General features: G+C 44.1%; 1 protein-coding gene across 1 annotated transcript; it reads left to right on the top strand.

Moving 5' to 3' along the window:
* Positions 1–3,898: 3,898 nt before the first annotated feature.
* Positions 3,899–15,373, top strand: LOC144669431 (urotensin-2 receptor-like). The gene is made up of 2 exons (XM_078531856.1): positions 3,899–4,385; positions 14,094–15,373. The coding sequence occupies exon 2, from the start codon at positions 14,171–14,173 to the stop codon at positions 15,272–15,274; it is 1,104 nt and encodes a 367-aa protein (XP_078387982.1). The 5' UTR covers positions 3,899–4,385; positions 14,094–14,170; the 3' UTR covers positions 15,275–15,373.
* The last annotated feature ends 5,177 nt before the right edge of the window (positions 15,374–20,550 follow it).

Below are 20,550 nucleotides of genomic sequence, written 5' to 3'. Positions count from 1 at the left end.
AGGGACAGATTACCAAACCCTTGGTCGAAGGGGAAGGTTTAAGGGAGGTTCTTAAAGGGGGAGAGAGAGGCAGAGAGGTTTGGAGAGAGAATTTCAGAGCTTAGGCCCAGGCGGCAGAAGGCACGGCCATCAATGGCTCAGCAATTGAAGGGGGCCAGAATTGGATACGCACATGTTACACTTGACCTGGGAGTGCTCATTGCCAGAACGGGTCAACCTGAGGTGGAAAGCTTTCCCCACCTCAATGAGCGCAAAAATTAACAGCAATAAAGAAAAAAAACAATCATTTTTAGAAACTCAGCAGCAGTTGAATGCGTTCAATAGCTGCTCTTGCTGTGAGATGTGACGCAGAGGCTTGAAGTCAGAGGGAGTGTGGTTATTGACAGGGGCGTCACACTGAGAGGGAGTGAATCAGAAATCACAAAGTGACGAGATGCAGGTTAATCGATTAAACTCAAGCAGAGCAAAATGTGAGGGGCAGAAGAGGAGTAACACCGCAGGACAGGTTCCAGATCAGTCCGCTGTCAGTCACAGCAAACCAAAGATCCAATTGCAATTATCGAAACGTCTCGCAATGCAGAGACAGGGAAAGAATGTAAGAATGAAAGAACTTGCACTTTATAAAGCGTCTTTCATACTGCAGGGAGTTCCAAAGCGCTTTACAGCCAATGACTTACTTCTTGAAGCGTAGCCACTGATGTAGGAAATGCAACAGCCAATTTGCACACAGTAAGACCCCACACACAGCAACTTGATAGTGAGATCATTTGCTTTAGTGATGCCGACTGAGAGATAAATGTTCGGCCACTCCTAAGATGCGAACACATAGCCAAGGCTGATACTCCCAGCGTGGTACTGAGGGAATGCTACACAGTTGGAGGTGCAGTCTTTCAGGTGAGACATTAAGTGAGGCCCTGTCTGCCCTCAGCTGCTTCCATGTGCGAGAGATGATGGGAATGCAGCTCGGTGAGGTCAGATGAGGTCGTCTGTGGCACTCCTTTTGAAGGCTAAACGAGCCGATTGTGGAAAAGCAAAGTCTGTCACAGGCGGATGGAAAAGATACCACAGCCACTATTTTGAAGAAGAGCAGGAACGTTGCTACAAGAGCAAAACACTGTGGATATTGGAAATCTGAAAGAAAGATGGAGAATGCTGGAAATACTCTGCAGGTCTGGCAGCACCTGTGGAGAGGATTGAATTGAATCTGCATTTAAACCACTTTCAGGCAGCACCTTCCAGATCCTAACCACTACATAAAAAGGATTTTCTTCGTGTCGCTATTGCTTCTTTTACCAATCACCTTAAATCGGTGTCCTCTAGTTCTCGACCCTTCCACCAACGGGGACAGTTTCTCCCCGTTACTCTGTCCAGACCCGTCATGATTTTGAACGCTCTCTCCTTTCGACCTTCTCTTCTCCAAGAAAATCAGTCCCAGCTTCTCCAATCTATCCACGTAACTGAAGTTCCTCACCCCTGCGACCATTCTCGTGAATCTTTTCCACACTATCTCACATCCTTCCTAAAGCATGGTGCCCAGGATTGGACAGGATACTCCAGTTGACAGCAAACCAAAGTTTTATACAGGTTTATCATAACTTCCTTGCTTTTTTACTGTACGTCCCTATTCCTAACGCCCAGGATCTCATATGCTTTATTCTCAGCCTTTCCTTTCACCTTCAATGATTGGTGCACTTCTACACCCGGGTCTCTCTGCTCCTGCACCTGCTTTAGAGTTTACAGGGAGGCAATGATGTGGTGGTCTTGTCGCTGGACTAGTAATCCAGAGACCCAGGGTAGTGATCTATTGCGGGTTTGAATCCCCCCAAGGCAAATGGTGGAATTTGAATCAAATAAAATTGAATTCAATAAAAATCTGGAATTAAATGTCTAATGATCACCCATTGTCAATTGTTGTAAGAACACATCTGGCTCACTAATGCCCTTTAGGGATGGAAATCTGCCATCCTTACCTGGTCTGGCCTACATGTGACTCCAGACCCACAACAATGTGGTTGACTCTTAAATGCCCTCTGAACAAGGGCAATTAGGGATGGGCAATAAATGCTGGCCCAGCCAGCGACAGCCACATCCCATGAATGAATTTTTAAAAATCTTTTATTTTATATTGTCTCCCCTGGTTCTTTATATCGAAATGAATCACCTTGCAAGTATACTTCAGAAAGTACTTCATTGGCTGAAAAGCACTTTGGGATGCCCTGAAGTCGTGAAGGGTGCTATATAAACGCAAGTTCTTTCTTTTCTCTGTCCTCACCGTTAAAAAACGAGGTGTCAGCAGCAAACCCCACCACATTACGCAACACAAGAGACTGTGAGGTGTTTGTGTTGCAGACTTCCAATTTAACTCATCGGCTTTTGCTGTTCAGCTCAGACAAACCACAACAAAACTAGTCAGCCCAGAACTCAAAATACACAGCAGCAATCCTATTTATAAAAACATTCCTTTAACTCATGTCACCGTCAACTTGATTAGCTCCCTTCAAACATGCCCCTAACCACATAACAACTACAGAGTTGGCAGAACAGCCAACTCTGTTTGAACATATTCCTGGATATTCCATTTCCAAATAAACGCCCTTCTCATCCCCATCTCCAATATTTATTTTATTAAAAAGCCCATTTTTTTCAGTGGGCCTATGATTTTTTTCTCTCTCCTGGATGTTGCTTGTGGCAGTTGTGCAGGAGACTAATCTACGGTTCCTGGAGAGACCAGGGACCTTATCCATTCAGCTTTCTTCCCGGAGAGTTGGTGCCTCACACCATAACAATATTAACTTGCATTTATATAGTCCCTCAGTGCTTCACTGGATTGTTGCCAGGCAAAATCTGACGCTGAGCCACACAAGGGAACATTTGGACAGATGACCAAAAGCTTGGTCAAAAAGCTAGGTTGTAAGGAGCATCTTAAAAGGAAGAGAGAGATTTCGAGAAGAGCGGGGGAGTTCCACAGCTTAGGGCCCAGGCAGCCGAAGGCACAGTTGACAGTGCTGGAGCGATTGTGCGCAAGAGGCCAGAACTGGAGGAACACAGAGACCTCGGAATGTTAGCGAGATAGGGATGGGGCAAGGTCACGGAGGAATTTGAACACAGGGATGAGAATTTTAAAAGCGAGACATTCTGCCCAGTGTTCTGGCCTCAACCGACATCACTGAAACAGATTTTCCGATGATTTATTTGGCTGCTCTGTGTGGGAGCTTGCTGTGTGCAAATTAGTTGCCACGAATTTCCCTCCGTTGTAAGGGTGACTTTACAAAGCACTTCACTGGGTGTGAAGTGCTTTGAGATGCCCAAGTGATGTAAAAGTTGCTTTATAAGTTCTAATAGGAAAGGTGCACCAGTTCCCTCTAGTAACACCAGCGATTGAAAATGAGCGAGAGGAGTAATAGAATGAGGGAAAATATGAGAAACACAAAATGAGAGAATGTTAAAAGAGAAGAAAAAGAGCAAAACGAGAGCAATCTTGAGTTAGAAGAATGAAGGAAGGGTGTGAACTGGGAATGGAATTTCACTGGCCAGGAGTGGATGACAGACAGAATATCGCATTATTTTTCTCATGTAGATGTTGAGATTAGTGTCTGGGTCAGCAATCAGCTGACAAAGCCAGTCAGCAGTAACCAAGCTAAACATAGAGTCTGACAGAGAGAGGAGGAGAGAGTGAGAGAGAAAGAGAGAGAGAGAGAAGGGTGAAGAGAGAGGGAGGGTGAGGGAGAAAGAGGGAGGGAAGGAGAAAGGGAGAGCATAAAGGGGAAGAGGGAGAGAAGGGGGAGAGGCAGGGGAAGGAGAGGGAGGGGAAGGAAGGAGAAGGAAGTCAGACAGTGAGAGGAAGGGGAAAGGGAGAGGGGTAGAGAGAGGGTGTGGGCAGGGGAGACAGAGGGTCAGGGTGAACAAGAAGGAGAGAAGGTGGCAGGGAGAGAGGGAAGAGGGAGAAGAAAAAGAAATGAGAGTGGGAGAGAGAAACTGAGGGATAGAGGGAGGGGGTGGAGACTGTGAGCGAGAGAGATAAGAGGATAAATTGGGAGGGAGAGCTAGCCACTGGAGCAGTAGTTTATTCTCTTTTCACCGTATCAATCCCTCTACCCTGTGGCTCTCAATGAGAAGATGGATTACGTGGCTGACAGAAATGCCTTGTTTGATAAACATGGTGTTCAGCTATTGCTTTGGAGTGAGACAGATGGAAAATAGAGAATCTCACTGACATGAGATAGGGCCAAAAGTCCTGAATTTGGTTGGTTTGCATGCTTCTTTAAGAGGAAAGCAGACGTGTTTTGTTCTGAATCAAACCAGGAACATTGCAGGAATTCATCTGAAGACCAGATAGACTTAGCAGGATGGAGGGAAGACAAGAGCGGCTGCAACACTGGATCAATGTAAGCTGGAGTCAATATTTTCTATTTATGATCAATTTAACTTTTTGTCTTACATTTGTCTTTTTTAATTGCCCCTTGTAATTTTCTCCCTCTGACCTCTTGGCCACTGGTGTCTCTATGCTACCTCAGCCTAGGTGGTCATTCTTGGTGTGTCCTCGACAGCGTGAGTTGGTAGTCTATTACACGGCACGAGGCATCGTGGACTGGCCTCATCAAATATTCACACACAAGCGCCACGGACTGCCCATAACTGAGGGGATCCGGGTGAAATCACAACACCTCTTCCGTTACCCCGACTGAGACTGGTTAACTTGGTGCAGGCTGGGGACCCATACCCCATTTTAATAGAATTCTCCCCCCATCACACCGCCACTATCTCCCTCCCTCCCCACTCAATCAAAAAGGCCAATGTGGTTGTTGGTTTTATCTCAAGGTAGCTGGAGTACAAACTTCTACTTCGGTTGTACAGAGCCTTGGTCAGATGCCGTCTGGAGTAACTGTGCTCAGTTATGTCTCAGGGAAGAACAAGTGAGGGAAAGGCTGAAGCACAGATTCACTAGAATGATACTGGGGCTTAAAGAGTTAAATTATAAGGACAACGACTTAACTTGGCTTGTATTCCCTCGAGTTTAGAAGATTTAGATCCGATCGAGGTGTTTAAAGCATTCAAAGGATTGGGTAGTTTGGACAGATAGAAACTCTTTACTGTGGCGGGGGAATCAAGATCAAGGGGACATAAGAAAATTTGAGCCAAGCTATTCGGGAGTGAAATGAAGCACTTGTTCACACAAAGGGTAGTGGAATCTGGAACACTCTCCTCAAAAGAAGAGCAGGGGAGTTCTTCATGGTATCCTGGGCATCAGCCAACATCACTAAGGACAGATTATCTGGTCATTATCACGTTGCAGTCTGTGGGAGCTTGCTGTGCCCAAATTGGCTGCCAGGTTTCCTATATTGTAACAATGGCTGCACTTCAAAAATACTTCATTGGCTGTAAAGAGTAAAGAGCTGTGATGAGCTATGGGGTCATTGTGAGGTTGAAATGTAAGTTCTTTCTTTGTAAACTTCACCAGTTTAAACATTTAAAGTTTTAAGGCTGCTATCAGAAGGTTTCTCCTCACTGAATGATTGGCATTCAGAATGGGCACCAGAAAGTAAAAACCTTAGAATCTTTCAAGAAACATTCGGGTGTCGCAATGGATGAAGCATCTCACTAGGTAGATGGATTAAGGTCGACTGAATGACCTTCCTCATTCTTAACTACCTTGCAATCATTTCAACCGATGGCTCATCCATGTCTTCACCACCTCCAGACTCGACTATTCCAATGCTCTCTTGGCTGGCCTACCATCCTCTGTAAACTTCAACTCATCTAAAGCTCTGCTGCCCCGTCCCCATCCCATCTGGCACCAAGTCCCATTTCCCACTGTCCTGGTCCTCCAATGCCCCAAATTTAATACTTTGATCCTTGCGTTGAAATCCCTTCATTGACTCCTCTCTGTCACCTCCTACAACCTTATGAAGCTCCTCCATGACCAAAATTTCTACTCTTGTGAATCCCTCCTTTTTGCTTCACCCTGACACTGTCCGGTACTCTGGGGTTCCCTCTCAGCCTTCCTTAGAAAAGTACCCCTTGGACCAAGCTTTCTCTAACCTTTTGTTTTATTGGCGCAATATCCTTTTCGTTTTCCTTGCTTGTGCCTCTGTGAAGTGTCCTGGGATGCTTTTCAACCTTAAAGATATTATATCAACCATTTCAACCGATGGCTCATCCATGTCTTCACCACCTCCAGGATCGACCATTCCAATGCTCTCTTGGCTGACCTACTGTCCTCTGTAAACTTCAACTCATCTAAAGCTGTTGTTGTCATTAATAATACCAGCTCCCTCCCACTATTGGGTTCAATGAAGGTGCAGCATCAGCAGGAGTACGGAATCTGTGATGGGGTGTACAACACCCACTCCCCAAGCTGAATTTTACTCTGGGTAAAACCTAGTCATTGGTTCTCCTGCTGATGGTAAGCAGCTTCAATTCTAGACAACGCTTTTTCTTATCAATTAACTGATGGTCACAAACTAACCAACATCTAAAACAAAATCAGAAAAACCATGGAATTAGTTTTGCTGAAGAGAAGAAAAGTGGGGTTAATGTTTCGAGTGAAGATCTCTCATCAGAATGGCAAACTGAAAGATAAGGGAACATTTTTGAAAAAGGGGAGCTGGAGGAGGCAACTTGGGATAGTTTGTACTTTGGGACATAGAATTAACTGGGTGCTATTGGATCAGCTGTCCATTATACATAGCTCCCAGTTCTCAATCCTATTGAAATCACACTGAGAATTGAAGTCCATATATTGTGTGCTGGCCTGTGAACTGCCCAGCTTATAGCGTTCAAAGAGTGCAGTATGAGTAGTGTGGACATCAGGCTGCTCCCACTAATCCTATTGGTGCTGAGAGATAACTGTGTGTCAGTGTAAAATTCCAAATGGAGCTAAAGAGAGAGAAAGAGAAAGTGATATCAGGGCAAGGACAGAGGGAGAGGAAGAGTGTGACAGAACTAAAGAGAGAGATAGGAAGAAACACAGAGAAAGAACTGTGTGACAGAACTAAGGAGAAAGGCAATGGAAAGGAAGATGTAAAAAGAGAAAGGCAGAGGAAGAGAGTTAGGAGGCAGAGAAAGAATGCTTAACAGAGTGCAAAACTGGAAGAGAGAAAAAGAGAGGGAGATGGAGAAAGAAAGGGAGGGGAAAGGAATTGGTGAGAAAGAGGAGACCAAAATTCTGATCACCCACATAAAATACTGAGAGTTGGCAAGTATAAAGGCCTCATTGCTTTGTGACTTAGGAGCTCAAATCTTGTCCACAACATTTAGACCATGATTTTCACATGTATCACATGTTTAACAAGTACAGAAATGACAAATGAAGAGGGCATGCAGTGTAGTACATGCCGCTCCAATGCTGTGTTAACGTTATTTACAATTATACAACTCTTCCTTGAGGCTTTTCCCTGCCTGGTTAATGCTCTGTAACTACACAGCTGAAAAAAGAAATGTTTTTTTTTTAAAAAAGAGCTTCCTTCTCACTGAGGAAGCTGTAGGCAAATCCATATCCAACAAGCTGCTCTGAAAACTCTGCTCACATGTTGACAGCTGTGACAAATTGCACCACAGCAGCTGAGACAATTTACAACATTCTAAAAAACAATCAAGTTTCTAAATAAAACATCCCACAACATTCTCAAAAAAAAAACAAATTCACCCCACCTCCCAATGTTAACTGATCCTTCAAAAAAAGTCCAGGGTCCCAGATCTGGATCAGCGTCTTTGCCAAAAACTAATCAATTCTTCCTTGGGCCAAACCCTATTTGCGTCCCAAGTTTTGTTGAAATCCGTCCATTAGTTTTTGAGATATATTGTTTACAGACTAACAAGCAGGTGAAAACAGCGCCTCCACCGACCTTCCAGGAGCAGGGTAAAAAAATCCCCAGCTCAGGGAAGCAACGCCCACAGTTCATTTCCTCATCCCATCTTCACCCAATGCCCACAGAGGAGTTACAGGACCATAGGTTAGGGGTCAAATTTGACGCCACCGGTTCTCGTGGCTAAGTCTCTCACGCACAGCTCATTCACTCAAGAGCGCTACTGGTAGGGACGCTCAACATTGTAATTTTAAAAGGGATGTCATTGAATGAAATGCATTTCACAGTTTGCTAATCCCATGGTTGTTTAACAGCATCATTTAAATATTGAAGGTTACTTTCATCATATAACATTTTCAATGGCAATATTCACCAGTAGACCATTAAGATTCAATCAGGATTTATTTGTTATTTATGAGATACTTAAGGCACTCTGTGTGAATGAAGACTTGTACTGATACACTTGGTTAGGTTTCATGTGATGCAAACTTCGAAAACAGTCAGTCTGCAGGAATCGAGAGTCACGGGCACACAACACGCGCTGTGCCTTTGTATTGTTTAAATCCTGCCCAACAGCGGCTGTGGGGATTGTTAAACCCCTTATCTCCGGGACTGCTGGCGATTAGCGAGGGAGCCGACAACATTCAAACTTTAAACGCCTCTCCCCCACAAACATAGGAAAAGCCCTTTCAGAGATAAAGGGCCGGGCGGGGGGATGCAGTGGGTAAGGGGCAGAATGGTGAAAAGGCAGGCAAATAGGACAAAGGGGTACCCTGTGCCTAACCCCGTGCTGTACCTGTCCTGGGAGTGTTTGATGGGGACAGTGTAGAGGGAGTTTTACTCTGTATCTAACGCCGTGCTGTACCTGTCCTGGGAGTGTTTGATGGAGACAGTGTAGAGGGAGCTTTACTCTGTATCTAACCCCGTGCTGTACCTGTCCTGGGAGTGTTTGATGGGGACAGTGTAGAGGGAGCTTTACTCTGTATCTAACCCCGTGCTGTACCTGTCCTGGGAGTGTTTGATGGGGACAATGTAGAGGGAGCTTTACTCTGTATCTAACCCAGTGCTGTACCTGCCCTGGGAGTGTTTGATGGGGACAGTGTAGAGGGAGCTTTACTCTGTATCTAACCCCGTGCTGTACCTGTCCTGGGAGTGTTTGATGGGGACAGTGTAGAGGGAGCTTTACTCTGTATCTAACTCCGTGTTATACTTGCCCTGGGAGTGTTTGATAGGACAGTGGGGTCTGAATTTAAAATGATTCATTCCCTTTATCAACATTCCTCACATTGATAATGCGAATGAAAGTGCACCTCTTAAAAATCAGGAAAAGAAAATTACAACTCCATTGTCTGTTGCAGCTTTTCCATGTTAACGTTGGTATGAATTTCCATTCCAAAGATATGAACTCAGTGTCTCTTGTTATCATGCGGCAGATGATGTGTGCCAGGCAGGTCGAATCCACAAGGGAAACTCGATCCCACTATCACAATGGTTTTGCAATTTGTATTTATCTTGAGGTGCTGAATTCAGTAGTAACAAGTCCACCAAGACTAGAGATTTTTTAGAAAATTAAACATTTATTAACAAAAGATTTCAAGCACATACATAGGTCCATAAATTACGACAATAATAACTCCTAAAACCCCTAATTAATCTGGCTTCCAGTTACACTCCTGTTAAGGCAACAGTAAAAACAAATAGATTTAAACAGATCCAGGCAAGTCAACACAATACCCTGGACAGTAGAATTCAAAGTGGCTTTTCCCAGCTTCGGTTTCTGTAGACAGCAGCTTAATGAACAAATACTGGAGGCTTTTGACACTTCTGGTAGATCTTACAGTGCCTTCCCTGACACATAGCCTCACTTACCTTTATACATGTTTCTCCATTTTAATGTAAATCCCATTGTTCCCATATATCTTTGGAACTTTACTTCTCTCATAATATAAATCATTGCATGGTGCTAATATTATCAGTAACCTTTGGGAAAAATAAACACACTGCTTGGCCTAGCTTCTCTGGCTAGGCGTAACATCCTACCATCTCTTTGAAATTCAAGCTGCCCTGATTTATCTAAAAATGCAAATTCTCCTCACCTCACATTCTAAAACTTCAGCCGTGTTTATGTATTTAGCATTTCAAACCTAGCTTCTTTTGATGAATCAAAGCCTCCAGGCCAACTGTCTCCGATTCAATTCAATCCCATAGACACACACACACAGAAACTATCCAAACCCCACTATCAACTTACTTTTACAATAAATTACAATACTGTTATGAGAAATATTATACTTCCGTGACTGTCTCCCAAGCCATTTTCGCCATTCATTCGAGTGACAGTTCAGAGATGGATCCTACAGGCAGCTTATGGAATTTTTTATATAATGAAACAGAGCATGATAAATTGTCCACAATCTCTGCTCAAAGGGTAAGATTTATGCTGTTATTTGAATGAATAAACAGTTCTCTATGATATCCTGAGCTTGATGCTCTTGAGTAGCTCTATTGTTACTGGAGTAGATCTTTCTTTGAATTGATTCTGATCCCATCTTCAATTAATATTGGTTTAATCGACTACCTGCATTTCAGATATGTGTCAGTTTGGTTCTTCCTTATTTGTTACAACACACTTCTCCCACAATGGGTTATTCTCCAATGTTTGGTCAAATGCCAATGTTCTCCACAAGGCTTAGGTCTCGGGCATTAGCTTAGCAACAAGTGAGTACGTTCTGGCCTCAATCCAGTAAGTGAGCTTCTGATCTTCATAGGATTAGTCAGCAAAACGAAGCTGGAGCAGCATTTTCACAAAAGAAATGTGGGCTTGTTTCTTTTATCTTAATCCTCTCCCGAAGCAGTTTTGGCTTATTTTGGACGAGTAACCTTAAGAATCCAAATTGAGCGGCTATTATTGATATGTGAGCCAGACAGCAATTATCACCAGGCTAGCACACCATGGGGGCCATCACAGCCCAACCCCACCCTACCCTCCATCCAAACACCGTTTACGAGATCTGGAATTGCCACGGGAGCTCCTGTGGTACGCTGAATAGTATCCCTGCCTCTGAGCCAGAAGCTCTGGATTCAAGTACCACCCCAGCCCTTGATCGCCATGGAAGATGCATTATTCAATCCTGAGGGAACTTGACAGAATAGATACTAGGAGGATGCTTCCACTTGTTGGGGAGGCTGGAACTAGGGGACACAGTTTAAAAATAAGGTCTCCCCTTTATGACTGAAAATTAGGAGAAACGTTTTCTCTCAGAGGGTCGTTATTCTGTGGAATTCTTTTCTCCAGAAAACAGTGGAGGCTGGGTCTTTGAATTTATTCAAGGCCGAGTTAGATGGATTCTTGATAGACAAGGGAGTCCAGGGTTATGGGAGGCAGACAGGAAAGTGGAGTTAAGACCACAACCAGATCAGCCATGATCTTGTTGAATGGTGGAGCAGGCTCAAAGGGCCTTCGGCGTACTCCTGCTCCTAAGTCCCATATTCCTATAACATGGCCAGACAGTTTATCAGCCTGCAAAATCCTTCCAATACACCTATGCAGGTTGTAAGAGTGGGAGAGTCTCCTGGTCAGCCAGAACCTGCAGAAGGCAACAGCAAACAACTGCAGTACTTTGCCAAGCATAACCAATGACCAACACATCAAAGTACATGGTCGCCAATGCCTCCTTCGGGCATGGTAACTGAAGGGAGAGAAAGAATGGCCATGGTTACCCTCCCAATTACACTCCCCCTTCCCTACTCCACATTCTACAGGATTGGCTTCCCCCTATCAGCAGATATAAGAATGGCCGTGGAGGGAGTATTCACCTCACAGCCTATAAGGAAATTAATCAGTCCGCGATACCTTCCATTACTTCACCCTGTTCTCCAGGGAAAGAGCATAAGGTGAAAATAACAACCCTCAGCCAATTGATGAGTGAATGTTGATGTGAGATAAGGCCCTTGGCCTATTTCAAGGGGAGGTTGAAAGAGATCAAGGGGTTGCCAGGAACTTGGCAGGTCATGATGGTGTTGCACTTTTTTTTATTCTTTCACGGGATGTGGGCTTCACTGGCTGGGTCAGCATTTATTGCCCATCCCTAATTGCCCTTGAGATGGTGATGGTGAGCTGCCTTCTTGAACCGCTGCAGTCCATGTGGTTATAGGTACACCCAAAGTGCTGTTAGGGAGGGAGTTCCAGGATTTTGACCCAGCAACAGTGAAGGAACGGCGATATATTTCCAAGTCAGAAAGGTGAGTGACTTGGAGGGGAACTTTCAGGTGATGGTGTTCCCATGCGTCTGCTGCCCTTGTCCTTCTAGAGGGTAGTGGTTGTGGGTTTGGAAGGTGCTGTCTAAGGAGCCTTGGTGAATTCCTGCAGTGCATCTTGTAGATGGTACACACTGCTGCTACTGTGTGTCGGTGGTGGAGGGAATGAATGTTTGTGAATGTGGTGCCAATCAAGCGGGGCTGCTTTGTCCTGGATTGTGTCAAGCTTCTTGTGTTGTTAGGGCTGCACTCATCCAGGCAAGTGGAGAGTATTCCATCATGCTCCTGACTTGTGCCTTGTAGATGGTGGACAGGCTTTGGGGAGCCAGGAGGTGAGTTACTTTCTGCAGGATTCCTAGCCTCTGACCTGTTCTTGTAGCCGCAGTATCTATACGGCTAGTCCAGTTTAGTTTCTGGTCAATTGTAACCCCGAGGATGTTGATAGTGGGGGATTCAGCAATGTTAATGCCATTGAATGTCAAGGGGCAATGGTTAGATTCTCTTTTGCTGGAGTTGGTCATTGCCTGGCACTTGTGTGGCATGAATGTTACCTGCCACTTGTCAGCCCAAGCCTGGATATTGTCCAGGTCTTTTTTTTTAATTCATTCACAGGATGTGGGCATCGCTGGCTGGGCCAGCATTTATTGCTCATCCCTCATTGCCCTTGAGAAGGTGGTGGTGAGCTGCCTTCTTGAACCGCTGCAGTCCATGTGGTGTAGGGACGCCCACAGTGTACATGCAGCACAGTGCTGCATTTGGACATGGGCTGCTTCAGATCATAAATATTTACTGCATTTTTGCTTCAATAAATTATGATGCAACTGAATCATTATTACATGAACAGTGAGATTCATAGACCTCAAAATACACTTAAATTAGCTACACTTGCATCTGAAATCCCACCAATTTATGAAGCAGTAGTTAACAAAGTGAACAGGATGTGGAGCTATACCATAAAATCAGTAAAGAGGTTCTGCTAAAATCGTATGGTTTCCCAACTTTATGGGGTCACAAGAGAAACAGGCATGTTTGAGGGCAGTTCAGAGAGAAGTGTAAAAAGACTCATTCCTAGTAGCAGAGTATTGCGATATGTACGAATAGGATAGCAGGACTGCAGCACTCATGAAGAGGAGACCAAGGGAGGCATTATAGAAGTGCATAAAATATAAATAGAATGCAAAAGGTAAACTGTGACATTAGAATAAGGGGCTGTCCATTCAAACTGGTGACAGACAAACTTAGGACTAATGTCTGCGAGAGATGCTTCATATGGCAAGTGACAAACACTTGCAGTGATTGTAGGAAGAATGCTTCCTATTCAGAAGGCCATTGAATAACTTGATAGATTTGATAGCTCTGATAACTTGATAGCTGTGAGATCTTCTTTCTGCATCGCTTTGCCAAAGGGCTTCTTCAATAGATTAATCTTCAGGAATTTATATACAGGCTGGAGTCTGCTACTCATGGGATAATATAAATTCTGTCCTGTGCGTTAATTTAGATATATATAAAAGACTCTAGGTTGTACCCTATCCTGGATATAGCACACATTAAGTAGTTGGAAAGGAATGTTAACAGGCTACACGATTGGGCATGCAGTTTTTAAAGGGCATCTGCACTCTAATGACACTGTCATTGCTTTTAATATTAGAAGGGAAGTTTGTCCCTTTAATACTGCAAACAATGACAGCTCAATACAGGTGGGCACCCGTTCAGGAGCTACTCCCCTCAGTTGCCAATTTTAGAGGTATCATATAGGGCATATGCCAAACATGGGTCCAAGACATGAGATGGAAAGAGTGGAAGAAAGTAAATCAGAGGGGAAAGTCACATCTTGGTCAGCTATGGATTCTTCTAATGCCCAGATACAGAAGCACTGGCAGAGTCTGCTCGATGCTTCAGAAGTTGGGGGCCATGTGTACAGGAAAGAATATATAATTACAGGATAAAACAAAAAAGTGTGCATGAGAAAAGGCAGCCAAAGAAATCTCATGCTAATCAAAAAATATATTGTTAATTTTTTTTTTGTAGATGCCCTGAAACAGGGTAGCAGGAAAAGAAGATGCCGTAAGGAGTCTCAAGGCACTGCGGCAAACTGAGAGGCAAAAATGGAAGGAGTTGGCAATGGTCAACTCACAAAAGGCAACTTGACCAGTAATTCCTCCCTTCAAAGCCAAGGTAATATAAATGAGATCCTGATTACCTCATTTCTCGGGGCCACTCTGGCCATCATGTGTATCTTTGGTATTGTAGGCAACATCTACACTTTGGTGATTACCAACCAGTCAATCAAGTCTGCCGGGTCCATGTACGTCTACATTACAAACCTAGCACTGGCTGACCTTCTCTACTTGTTCACCGTCCCTTTTGTGGTGTGTACTTATTTTGCCAATGATTGGTACTTTGAGGAAATTGGCTGCAGAGTCCTCCTCAGCCTGGATCTCTTGACCATGCATGCCAGTATTTTCATACTCACTGTCATGAGCGTTGAAAGATACAGGGCTGTGGCCACACCACTGGACATCAGGGCTTCAAGAACCTGCAGAAAGATGATCACTGTGGTCATTTGGTTACTGTCCTGCCTTTTGACCTTGCCAATGATGATTATGATCCATTTAAGAGAAACCATCAATCCAATGGGATCACCCAAGAGAATTTGCTACCCAACTTGGAAGCCTGAAGCCTACAAAACATACCTTACCATTTTATTCAACACCAGTGTTTTAGCTCCAGGTGTTATCATTGGATACTTATACATCCGACTGGCACAAACCTACTGGATCTCAGGTAGGATGGTTTTGGACAATAGTAATCGTACCCTAAAGCCGAAGGTGCTGTATATGATTTTTAGCATCATCTTGACATATTGGGCCTGCTTTGTACCCTTTTGGGTCTGGCAGTTAGTGAAGCTTTATAAATACGAATCATCGAGTTCAACGCCACCAGTTCACATGTACATCAACTTCTTCATGACCTGCCTGACCTACAGCAACAGCTGCATTAACCCGTTTCTCTACACACTACTGACCAAGAATTACAAGGAGTACTTGTCACATCGCAGCAGAAGTTCAACTGAGCGGGTCATCTTTAAGAGGTGGCGGAGGGAAAGTCAAAGATCTGAGAGGTCAGCCACACAAAGGGACACAGAGAAAGTGGCTCGAGTAAGAGTACAAGGAGAGACATCAGGCAGCAGAATTAACTTAAGCCAATGACTGCTAGGAACAGAATGAGTTTCTCCTGAGGATCGTATTTTACCTACGTGTGTTTTCAAGCAAGTTATGTATGTCTCCCCCTTTTAGAGTAGGTGATAACAGAACTTAGGGGCAGCCTATTTAGCCCCGCAAGCTGCCATTCATTAGATCATGGCTGATCTGTGTTTTAATTCCATCCTTGCCTTGGCTCTGTAACCCTGAATACATTTACCCAAACAAATATCTACCAACCCCAGTTCTGAAATTTCCAATTGACCCCCTGCCTCAGAAGTTTTCTGGGGGAGTCAATTCCAGGTTTTCACAACCGGTGTGTGAAGAAGTGCTTCCTGACATCAGCCCTGAACAGCCTGACTCTAATTTTAAGGTCCTGCCCCCTTGTTCTACACTCCCACTGCCAGAGGAAATAGAATGAGTCGTCATACTTGGTTGAAGCAGATATAGTGAGGACCCCACCTCATCCCCCTGACGTATTTGTCTGCATAATAACAGTGACTATACTTTAAAAGTAGAGTGTTAGGGCAGCCTGAGGATGTAAAAACTACTATATGAATGCACATTTGTTCTTCCATCTTCCACAAGGCTATCATCTGTCCACAGAAACAGGTTTCAACTACATGTGGGGAGGCAGTGGTGTAGTTATATTGTTACTGGACTCATATTCCAGAGACTCAAGAGTAATGTTCTAAGGACCCAGGTTCGAATCCCACCAGCGCAGATGGTGAAATCTGAATTCAATAAAAAAAATTAAAAGTCTAATGATGACCATGAAAACATTGTTGATAAAACCCATCTGGTTCACTAATGCCCTTTAGGGAAGGAAATCTGCTGTCCTTACCTGGTCTGGCCTACGTAGGACTCCAGACCCACAGCAGAGTTGACTCTTAAATGCCCTCTGAAGGGCAATTAGGGATGCAATAATGCCAGCCTAACCAGCAACACCCGCATCCAATGAATAAAAACATAACTGGCAGGGCAGAGTTCATTGACTCAACGTTTCTGAATTCCAACTTAAAGAAAGAGGGATTTGCAGCCCAGGCTCCGTGCGGGCCTACTCCATCTCACTCTATCAGCGTAATCTTCTACTCCTTTCTTCCTCATGTGTTTATCCAGCTTCCCCCTTAAATGCTATTCACTTCAACCACTCCCTGTGGTAGTGAGTTACACATTCTCACCACTCTCTGGGTCTAGAATTTTCCCCTGAATTCCTTATTGGGTTGATTATATTTATGGCTCTAGTTTTGGGTTCCCCACGAGTTTCTCTACGTGTACACAATCAAGCCTCTTCATAATTTTAAAAGATCTGTTACATCATCCCTCAGCCTTTTCTTTTCTAGAGAGAAAAAAGAGTCCCACTTGGACATTTATAACCTCTGAATCATCCTTGTAAAATCCCCTCCATCTTCTCCAGTGACTCTATATCCTTTTTGTAACATGGAGACCAGTCCAGTGCACGGTATTCTAAATGTGGCCCAACCAAGGTCATTTAAAAAGCAGCTCAAGTCAGCACAAAGCACAGATTCAATCATCCAAGAGTAATTGAGAGTAACCCAATAAATATCAAGAACCAAAAATGGTTACTGGGCTTTTGGTTGAACTTGACCCATTAATATTCCAACTCCCCCAGCACCAGGGCATTTTTAGCAGAGTCTAGTAGGCATCTGAAGGGATTGCTTTCACACCAAGGTACAGATTTCCTTTAAATGAGGGCACAGACCCTTTAAATGTTCCCTTGGTTAGAGCCAAAGTTTCTTTCTCCTCGAGTTACGCTTACCTCAACTGCTTTAGAATTTCTTGTTCTGTGTAACCTGTGGAACTGACAGCTGCCTAATAAAGTTTGCTTTGTATCAATGATAAGCAGATCACCTTTGTGTATGAACATCTAATGGCTCCAGGGTATTTTATTTATTCTTTAAGGGAACGTAGGTGTCGCTGGCTAGTCCAGCACTTTTTATTGCCCTTGAGGTGGTGATGGTGAGCTTGAACTACTGCAGTCCATGTGCTGTAGGTACATCCACAGTGCTGTTAGGGAGGGAGTTCCAGGATTTGACCCAGCGACAGCGAAGGAACGGTGATATATTTCCAAGTCTGAGTGGCTTGGAGGGGAACTTGCAGGTGGTGGTGCTCCCATGCATCTGCTGCCTTTGGTGTTCTAGGTGGTAGAGGTTACAGGTTTGGAAGGTGCCTTGGTGAGTTATTTATGCCCTGCTCAAAATCTTGGATCAATGTTTCTAGAACATCACTCCTCTCCTCACCCCACCCGCAGTATGCTGCTCACAGTGTGCCTTAAGATCTAATCTTCCTAAGCCTCGTGATGCGGCAAGTTCTCCCCACTATAGTGGGGGCACCGAATACAAACACCACCATGCAGCAGAACCCCCCCCAAACCTCAGATTGGTGAAGGGAGGCAAGTAGAGGATTCAACCAGAAGTCATATACTGCCAGAAACACATTCTCAATAACTTTCTCATCAGCAGTACCAACCAGCTGTCCTGGACCACAGTTCCATTTCATCCTTCACCTCATCTGGCACCTTAAAAAAAATTCTCTTTCAGATGTGAAGGATCACAAGCTTAAACAATCCACGGCTATCAATGCTCTTCCCATCCTTCTCCCCTTTCACATTCCTCTGACCCCATCCTTCTTCCAATCTCACTCCTTGCTATGTTTTTACTACTCCCTCCTGATCCCAAACTATCAGTCGGCAGCTTCATCCCTTTACATCCCCACCTCCATCGGAATGATATAGGGATGAGGGACTTTGGTTATATGGAGAGACTAGAGAAGCTGGAATTGTTCTCATTGGAGTACAGAAGGTAAGGGGAGGTTTAACAGATGTGTTCAAAATCATGAAGCATTTTAGTAAGGGAAAATGAGACGCTCCCACCGTCTGAAGGGTCTATAGCCAGAGGACACAACTTTAAGGTAATTGGCAAACAGAAAAGATGTAATTTTTTTTTCTGACATTGCAAGTTACTGGCGATTTTTCAGGAAGGAATTTGGAGGGCTGAAAATTTGCAGGGCTAGGAGGGAAAAGGTACAGGGGTGTGGGATAGCACTTTCAAAGGGTTGGCACAGGCACTATGGGCCAAATAGCCTGTTATGCTAAGGTTCTTGGATCCAAGAGCTAACGCAGTTTCATGCTCTAACCCAAGCAAGCAGTAAATGTAAAAAGGAGCAGTGTTATGTGTCAGGCAGACTGTTACACAGCAGCACACTTTACACCCACAAGAAGTGCTCTACCTTGGTACAAAGTGCACGGATGGAAGTGCAAGCATTTCTCTTATGGAGCCAGGGGACCTTGCAACATTTACCCTTTAAAGGCATGATCAAACATTCCATTTTTAGTGACTTGCAGACACGCAGACCCAGGCCCATCTGGTGCAGTGTCCTATTTCCACAATGCTGCATAATACAGATCTGCAAAGATGCTGCCAGAAGTTCATTTATAGGCCTCTACCCACAAAGTAGGCATGGTCTGAAAGTGTTACATTGTGCTGGAGCTGCTGCTATTATTGAAGCTCTTGCTACATGGTGACATTTTTAAACTCCTGCAAAACGTGGCACGAACGTCCATTGTTTGTGTTTAAAGTCGCACCATCATTGCCAAGTGAAAACCCAAAGCAGGAAGAATAGGTCAGGCTTGGATCAGAGAGGGCCCCACTCCAACCCAACTTTAGCTCTGATCAATCAGCAAACAACCCACAGAGTTAGTGACCTCCCCTTGGAATTCAGCTGTGGGGAGTGCATTCCTCCAGACATTGGGGAGGGAAAAACAACTTTCAGCGTTCAGTTTCTCTCTGCCAAAAAGAGAGAGAGAGAGATCGACCAAGAGTTGGTACAGGAGACAACCCTAAACTCCAACCTGGCTGCTTCCAATCCATTTTAGCAGCGGCTTGTGTTAATTGTATGTTAATCATGCTGCATTGTCCACTGGTGATAGGGGTTCACTCGAATCCCTACCAAAACAAACTAAAATTCAGTTGTTGGTTAGATGTATACTATGTGCAACTCTAAATATTTTTTTTTTTAAAGTGTAAAGATTGGCTCCAGTACAGCTTCACCAGTTGGATTTCTGCTATAGAATAGTTTGCCATGGGGTTGTGGGAGTCCTGGATCCAGACCTGTTCTTTCCCTTTACTGAGCAACACAAGAGTGCAAAAGGGAAATAAACTAGGGAGAAATTCTATCTCCTCAGTTTCATAGATTTAGAGTACAGAAGGCCATTCAGTCCACTGCACCCTCTTTAAAAGGACCATCTAATTACTCCCCTCTGCTGGATTTTTCCCACCCCTCCTGTATCAATCTTACTCGTTTCCAAAAAAATATTGGATCCACTTCCCCCACAATATCAGGCAGTCCATTCTAGTGGTTCACATCGCATCTGGTTCTTCTGCTAAGTATCTTAAAATTGGTGTCTTCTGGTCACTTGAATCAAAACTCCCCACAATTGAGCACCTTTACTGAAATCTCCTTTAAAATTTGCTGCTCTAAAGAATGAATCGGCTTCTCTCGTATCTCCCCATAACTGAAGAGACCGTGCTGGTAAATTTGCTCTGCATTCTCTCAAAAGATTCATCATTCTAAGGTACAGTATGCTGAAGCAGTAACTGCATTAAGCTAGTTTCAATATCTCAAATTAGAAAGTGCTTTCACTGTCACGTTAAAAAAAGTATCCAAAAATCACAAGGGCTGGACAGAGCAAATCAGAAGGAAGTGTACCCACTTGTAAAAAAGGATCTAGAACAAGAGGGCACAGATTTAAAGTAATTGGCAAAAGTGACATGAGGAAAATCTTTTTCACACAGCAAGTGGTTAGGATGTGGAATGCCTGAGTGTGGTGGAGGCAGGTTCAATGGAGGCAAAGGGAATTAGATTGACATAATCAAAGGGAAGAATGTGCAGGGTTACAGGGAGAAGGTAGGAGAATGGCACTAGGTGAATTGCTCCTTCAAAGAGCTGGTGCAGACACTGTGGGCTGAATGGCCTCCTTCTGCACCGAAGTTTGGATAATTAAAGCCTTTGAGGGCAAAAGAATACTTTTAGCTTAAAACAGTTAGTACCAGTGTTGCTCTTAACAATGTTTAGACTAGATGGATTCTACTCTGCATACTTGATAACAGAGCCAGACACAGATTGGAGAAGTAGAGAGGGAGAAGAGGTGCAAGAAACTAGGAGTGGGGAGAAAGGGAGGGAGCAAGGAGACAGTGGAGGAGATCAGAGAAAGCCAAAGCAGAAGGAAGGAAGGTAGGTAGAGAGGCTGATTATAGTTGGACAAG

The sequence above is a fragment of the Cetorhinus maximus genome, chromosome 29, assembly GCF_964194155.1.
Source record: "Cetorhinus maximus chromosome 29, sCetMax3.hap1.1, whole genome shotgun sequence".
Lineage (NCBI taxonomy): Eukaryota > Metazoa > Chordata > Chondrichthyes > Lamniformes > Cetorhinidae > Cetorhinus > Cetorhinus maximus.
This window is presented reverse-complemented; position numbering and strand designations above follow the sequence as displayed.